Genomic DNA, 7,269 nt, shown 5'->3' on the forward strand with positions numbered 1-7,269 from the left:
GGCGGGGTCAGGGGTCAGAGGTCACCCTGACTGGTCCATACGCCTCAAACTGAGCTGCTCTGTGTATTCTGACAGCTTTCTATCAGAACCAGCATTAACCGGCCGCGGGAGATCGTCATGAGCTCATCCTGACGGGAATAAACCGCCACTCATCTCTCACGGATGTTTCCCAGCACATCTGATCTCAGCTATAATAACATACACTTATTAAAACGTCATTAAAGAAGTGCAGGACTCACGTCATAGTCAAGTCACTTTAATGCATTTTAAAAACTGATAGACAGAAAATCATACTCATTAAAATGACATCATGAAATGTTTCCAGTTAGTGTCCAAAATCCCTTGGAATAAAATCCTGACTGGAAAAACATTTTAATTACAAAAGAATGGATTTAAGTCATCTCATGTTTATATATATATTACTGGAAAACAAGACAGAAATACTAATTTCTTATTTTTTGCATTGTGTAACTTGACGTAATTAATAAAAAAAAAATCCTTTACAGCACAGCTACTGAGCAATATAATATATTCAATAAATATATTAAGGAAGACAACTGGATGTAATTAAATATAATAAATCCGAGCGGCGACTCAAGCTTTGGGCCGGATGGCGGCGGTGGGGCGGGTCTTGAGGCGGAGGAGCTCGGCGATTGGACGCTTGCTGTCCTGGAAAAAGTCCAATCCCGTGATCCACTCCACATCCCTCACACGTGATTGGTGCATCCACAGGAGAGGCTCCACCCACTGCGACTCTGGCTGATCATCCTGCACACACACACACACACACACACACACACACACACACACACACACACACACACACACACACACACACACACACACACACACACACACACACACACACACAGAGAGATTACAGGTGCCCTCATGACTCTTATTGTTACAGTCACATCACATGACCCACTCAACCACAACACACACACACACCCACAAACCCCCCGACTCAAAGCCGCTTCACAGAACCGCATGACTGCCATTCATATGATGCCACCCCCATACATTTTATATTTTATATTATTTAAAACCAATGTGCATTAAAAAACGTGAATCTGTTAGTTTCTTCTTAATAAGTAAATAGATAAATGAAAATATTGATTGATTATTGTAGACCTAAATAAAACAGCAAAGTCATTTTTACAGCTTAATGGCACTGATAAATAAATAAATAAATAAATAAATAATGTACTTTTTACTTAATCAATAAATAAAACATTAAATGAAAATATATAACATTTTAATTAATAATATGCATAAATTAATAAAATGTAATTGTACAATTTATATAATTTAAATTATCATACATAAATTAAAGTTGGTTATTAGATTTACAGCTTAATGGCACTGAAAAATTAGTTTAAATAAATAAATAAATAAATAAATAAATAAATAAATAAATAAATAAATAAATAAGTCTTACTTAATGAAGAAATAAAACTATAAATAAAAATACAAATAACAAATAAAATAAATCATGAATAAATAAAAACCTATTGAATTTTTCCCCTTAAATAAATAAAAAATATTAAAGATAAAAAAACAGATCCACTGATCAGAATAATACAGTGTGTGAGGATGAGCTTGTGAAACAGGAAGCGAGAGTGCCTATGGGAAAAGGTGTGTGTGTGCGTGTGTGTCTGTGTGTGTGTGTTTAGATTACTGCTTTGGATGTGACTAGTTTAGCTAACACTCATTGTTTGGTTCCGGCTGAGCCCGTGCAGCGGATTAAAAAACCACTCTTCCGTTCCGATTAGAACATCAAACAGGTTCTCCCCACTCAGTGATGCACCCACTGAGGATCCTGTTGAAAGTGCCCTAGTTATTGGCGATTCTATTACACGGAACGTGAAAATAGAGACACCAGCCACCATAGTCACCATGTTTACCGGGAGCCAGAGCGCCTGACATCAAAGCAAATTTAATTCTCTAAGATTATTATTCACGTTGGCACTAATGATGTTCGACTTTGCCAGTCGAAGATCACCAAAATTAACATTAAAGAGGTGTGTAAACTCGCAAGTACTATGTTAAAGGCAGTATTTTTCTCTGGTCCCCTCCCTGTTAAAAGGAGTGATGAAGTAGTTTGCAGATTATCATCACTCAATGGCTGGTTGTCTAAGTGGTGTCCATAAAATAACAGGGTTTATAGACAATTGGAAAAGTTTTTTGGGCAGACCTGACCTGGATATAGACGGCATTCATCCCTCCTGGGCTGGTGCCGCTCTTCTCTCTAGTAATTTGGCACATAGTCTTAGAGCTAAACCTTGACTCACTGGGGCCCAGGTCAGGAAGCAGACAAACTGGCTAAACCAACCGTCTGCTAGCTGTCTCACGTCACCTAAGTCAGCTAAATCGCAGCACATAGAGACTCTTTCACCTAGATATTATCACATAGAGACTGCGACAAAAACGCTTATTGTTAATGATATGATTATAGATCATAACCTAGACGTGCTGTGTTTGACAGAAACCTGGCTAAAACCTGACGACTACATTACTTTAAATGAGTGCACCCCCCGAGATTATTGTTATAAACACGAGCCACGTCTGAAAGGTAAAGGGGGAGGTGTTGCTGTAAATTATAATAATATAATGCTTTCCTGTAGCTCAACCAGTAGAGCGTGGCGCTAGCAACGCCAAGGTCATATGTTCGATTCCCAGGGAAAGCAGGAACTGACAATAATGTAAAAATGCGTGCCTTGAAAGTAATGTAAGTCGCTCTGGATAAAAGTGTCTGCCAAATGCATAAATGTAAATGTAAATATCTTCAGTATTACTCAGAAGTCTAGTTTCACATATAATTCCTTTGATGTTTTGGTGCTTTATGTAACGCTGTGTAGTGTAAATGATAAATCCCGTCTGACATTTGTGTTGGCTACTGTCTACAGGCCACCAGGGCACAATACAGACTTTATCTGAGAATTTGCTGGTTTTGTATCGGAGTTAGTATTAGCTGTAGATAAAGGACTAATTGTTGGGGATTTTAATATCCACGTAGACGATGAAAAAGACGCATTGGGATTGGCATTTAGAGACATTCTAAACTCTATTGGACTTAGTCAACACGTATCCGGACCCACTCATCGCCTTAATCATACTTTAGATCTAATAATGTCACATGGAATAAATGTTGATACTGTTAAAATTCTGCAGCAGAGCGATGACATCTCAGATCATTACCTAATATCATGTATACTTAATTTACCTAAGGCTGCAAAGTCGTCCCCTCGCTTCCTTCGCTCGATGGTGGACCTGCGCCTGGACATGACCAGCTCATTCTGGAGTGTCTGCTGAGCCGTGTCCATTGGTGTCTCCTCTGAATTTGCCTCACCGGCACGTCATCCTCAATAAACCCGTCTCTGGCGCAATAATTCCGATCTTTCATGTATTCATACTCTTGTGTAATCGACGCGTCATCCTAAATAAACCCGTCTCTTCCTTGATACCCTGAAATTTTGAATAATCCGATCTAATTTGATTTCTGACCTGTAAGGTTACCAGAATAATAATCCTACACGGTGTGTTAATAGGCATGAGGAGAACTGGCACCCCGACTGAGTCTGATGGAGTTTTGGTTCCTTTGGTCGCCTTTGGCTTGGCTTGCTCAGTTGGGGACACTAACATTATGATCAGAGTTATTCAACTAAATATACAAATAAAATGTATGAATTAGGTTTTATTTAATTCTATAAACTATAATACTGATCTGCCCACATTGTCACTCTATGATAAATGAAAATAAAATTGATTGATTGATTGATCACTCACAGCGCAGCTCTCCGTGTTGTCGGCTCTGTGGGGAAGCAGGAAGGAAACGCTTTGTAGTTCTCCGGAACATCGGCTCAGTTCCTGCGTCTCATCACGGCAGCTCGTCAGCACCGCAAAATAATGAGTAGGAAGAGGAGGAGACGAACCTGCAGTGAACCTGAACACAAGCACTGTGAGAAACACACACACACACACACACACACACACACACACACACACACACACACACACACACACACACACACACACACACACACACACACACACACACACACACACGTACTCCTGGATCTGCTCTGGAGAGTCAGCGCGGCCGTCGTAGTTGTAGTCGAACACCGGACCGGTCACTGTGTTAATGCCGTTATACTGAGACGCGTACTTCAGCAGAAGGACCTCCTGGAAATACTGCCAGAGTCCTGCACACACACACACACACACACACACACACACACACACACACACACACACACACACACACACACACACACACACGCACACACGCACACACACACACACACCATCAGATATATATAGACACACACACACACACACACACACACACACACACACACACACACACACACAAACTCACTCACTCACTGCACACTCACACTCACTGCACACTCACACTCACTGCACACACTCACTGCACACACTCACACTCACTGCACACTCACACTCACTGCATTCACACTCACACTCACTGCACACTCACACTCACTGCACTCACACTCACTGCACACTCACACTCACTGCACTCACACTCACTGCACACTCACACTCACTGCACTCACATTCACTGCACACTCACATTCACTGTACTCACACTGCACTCACGCTCATTGCACACTCTATGCACACACACTCACTGCACATTCTATGCACACACACTCAATGCACACTCATACTCACTGTACACACACTCACTGCACTCACACGTACTGCACACACACACTCACTGCACTCACACTCACTGCACTCACGCTAACCGCACACTCTATGCACACACACTGCACACACACACTCACTGTACTCACACCCACTGCACTCACACCCACACTGCACACACACACTCACTGTACTCACACCCACTGCACTCACACCCACACTCACTGCACTCACACTGCACTCACGCTAACTGCACACTCTATGCACACACATTCACTGCATACTCACTGCACTCCCACTCGCTGCACTCACACTCACTGCTCACCCACTGCACTAACACCCACTCACACTCACTGCACTCACACTCGCTGCACTCACACACACTGCTCAAACATTCACTGCACACACACTGCATGCTCACTGCACCAACACTCACTGCTCACCTACTGCATTTACACTCACTGCACACACTCACACTCACTGCACACACTCACACTCACTGCACACACTCACACTCACTGCACACACCCACACTCACTGCACACACTCACACTCACTGCACTCACACTCACTGCACTCACACCCACTCACACTCGCTGCACACACACTGCACTTACATTCACTGCGCGCACACTGCACCCACTTACACTCACTGCACTCACACACGCTGCACTCACACTCACTGCACCCGCACTCGCTGCACACACTGCATGCTCACTGCACCCACACTCGCTGCTCACCCACTGCACACTCGCTGCACTCACACTCACTGCACGCACACCCACTCACACTCACTGCGGCCACACTCACTGCACACACACTGCCCTCACACTCACACTCACTGCTCACACATTTACTGCACACACACTGTAGACACACTCGCTGCACACTCTATGCACACACTCACTGCGCACTCGCTGCACTCCCATTCACTGCTCACACACTCACTGCACTCACGCTCACTGCACTCACACACACACACTTACTCTTGAACTGTGGGTACATCGGCACTACGTTTCCAAGCGTGAGAGCGTCAAACTGCTCTTCAGACGAGCTGTTGAGATCTGCAAACACACACACATACACACACACACACACACACACACACAAACACACACACACACATGTAGATAAGGTGCAGGGGTATGGAAGCAGAAAAGACTCTTTAATAATTCACGCAAAAAACACACTGCACACATGTGTAGACAATTTCAACTGCATGAAACCAAATTTACGTGCACAAAAAACTATTCACGTGCGAAAAAAATAATTATAGATTCATAAAATACATTTCACAAATGCAAAACACAATTCGTGATCAGATTTAGGCATTGTGTTTTTTGCACAAATTATTAAAGAGTCTTTTCTGCTTCTATACAGGGGCGGAGCTTAAACCACACTCTGTGATTGGAGAATCCTGCATACGTCACCAGAGAGACTGACAGCATCATCCAGTTATGAGTCTGATCAAACATTACGCGCTCAGAGCGCTTTTTAAAAATGAGACATGCACAGTGAAATCACTAACATGAGCTCTCTCACACACACACACACACACACACACACACACACACACACACACACACACACACACACACACACACACACACACACACACACACACACACACTCACTGGGTGGATACAGGAAGCCGTAGGTGACGTCAGTGTTGTTTAACTGATCACAAGTCGCGCTCTGATTGGCTGGAATCCTGACATCTGCTCGGAGACAGTCTGAGACGACTGGAGAACTTCCAGCCTACACACACACACAAACACACACACACACACACACACACACACACACACACACACACACACACGGCTTCAGTTTGTCATTACAACAGATCTGCAGTCAGTGTGTTGCTACTGAAGGGGGGATTCTGAAATCCACTGCCGCTTCAATACACCTATATATAGTACATATATCCTAATTAACTTCATAATCAAAACCTTAATCTATATTTATCTTCCTATTTTATTATAGCGATTCTTTCCAGTTGTGATTTTGCTTTATGTTTCTTGTTTTCTTAAGTGTGTATTTGGTCTCTGAGGAGTGACTGAGGGTTTGGCCTAGAGATGTGTGTGTGTGTCACTAAACACTTGATCAACAAGGTGTGTGTGTGTGTGTGGATTTTTGAGGTATCACACACCCCTTACGTGTCAGTAACAGTGTTTGCTCCCTTAGCTCGGCTTCCAGATGTAAAATATGGATTTGTCTTTCATTTAATTTATTATATTTTATTCCTTTTCTATTTCCTGTTACTGAAAGACTAAAGAGTCGAGATGAGTATTGTCTGTCCCTCTCACTGAGAGAAAGCACATGTTATCAGCATGTTTGGGTTAGAACTGGAGCCTAATCAGCTCCAACCGCGGAGAGACTGTGTATCTGTGTGTGCTATTATTCTGTGTGTAACGATGTTACACACAGAATATTACGCACACACAGATACAAGGGAAGGAAGGAGGCAGGAACTGGCGAACGTTCAACAAACTTTAATATACAAATAAATAAACAAAACGAAAGCAAAACCGCGGGCAGCCCCTCACGGACGACTGCCCACACAAACATAATAAAACTTAAACAAAACTC

At 42.9% G+C, this 7,269-nt stretch overlaps 1 protein-coding gene across 1 annotated transcript in view; it reads right to left on the reverse strand.

The window, feature by feature from the left end:
• Positions 1 to 265: 265 nt before the first annotated feature.
• LOC137047270 (venom phosphodiesterase CdcPDE) overlaps positions 266 to 7,269 on the reverse strand; it is a 26,611-nt gene continuing 19,607 nt past the window's right edge. The window contains exons 21-25 of the mRNA XM_067424839.1: positions 6,312 to 6,435; positions 5,664 to 5,741; positions 4,073 to 4,205; positions 3,790 to 3,946; positions 266 to 768 (exon numbers count right to left, since the gene is read on the reverse strand). Of these exons, the coding sequence (XP_067280940.1) occupies positions 595 to 768; positions 3,790 to 3,946; positions 4,073 to 4,205; positions 5,664 to 5,741; positions 6,312 to 6,435 (666 nt within the window). The 3' untranslated portion in view covers positions 266 to 594. The remainder of the gene's footprint in view (positions 769 to 3,789; positions 3,947 to 4,072; positions 4,206 to 5,663; positions 5,742 to 6,311; positions 6,436 to 7,269) is intronic.

This window comes from Pseudorasbora parva, chromosome 19 (genome assembly GCF_024679245.1).
Source record: "Pseudorasbora parva isolate DD20220531a chromosome 19, ASM2467924v1, whole genome shotgun sequence".
NCBI classification, from domain to species: domain Eukaryota; kingdom Metazoa; phylum Chordata; class Actinopteri; order Cypriniformes; family Gobionidae; genus Pseudorasbora; species Pseudorasbora parva.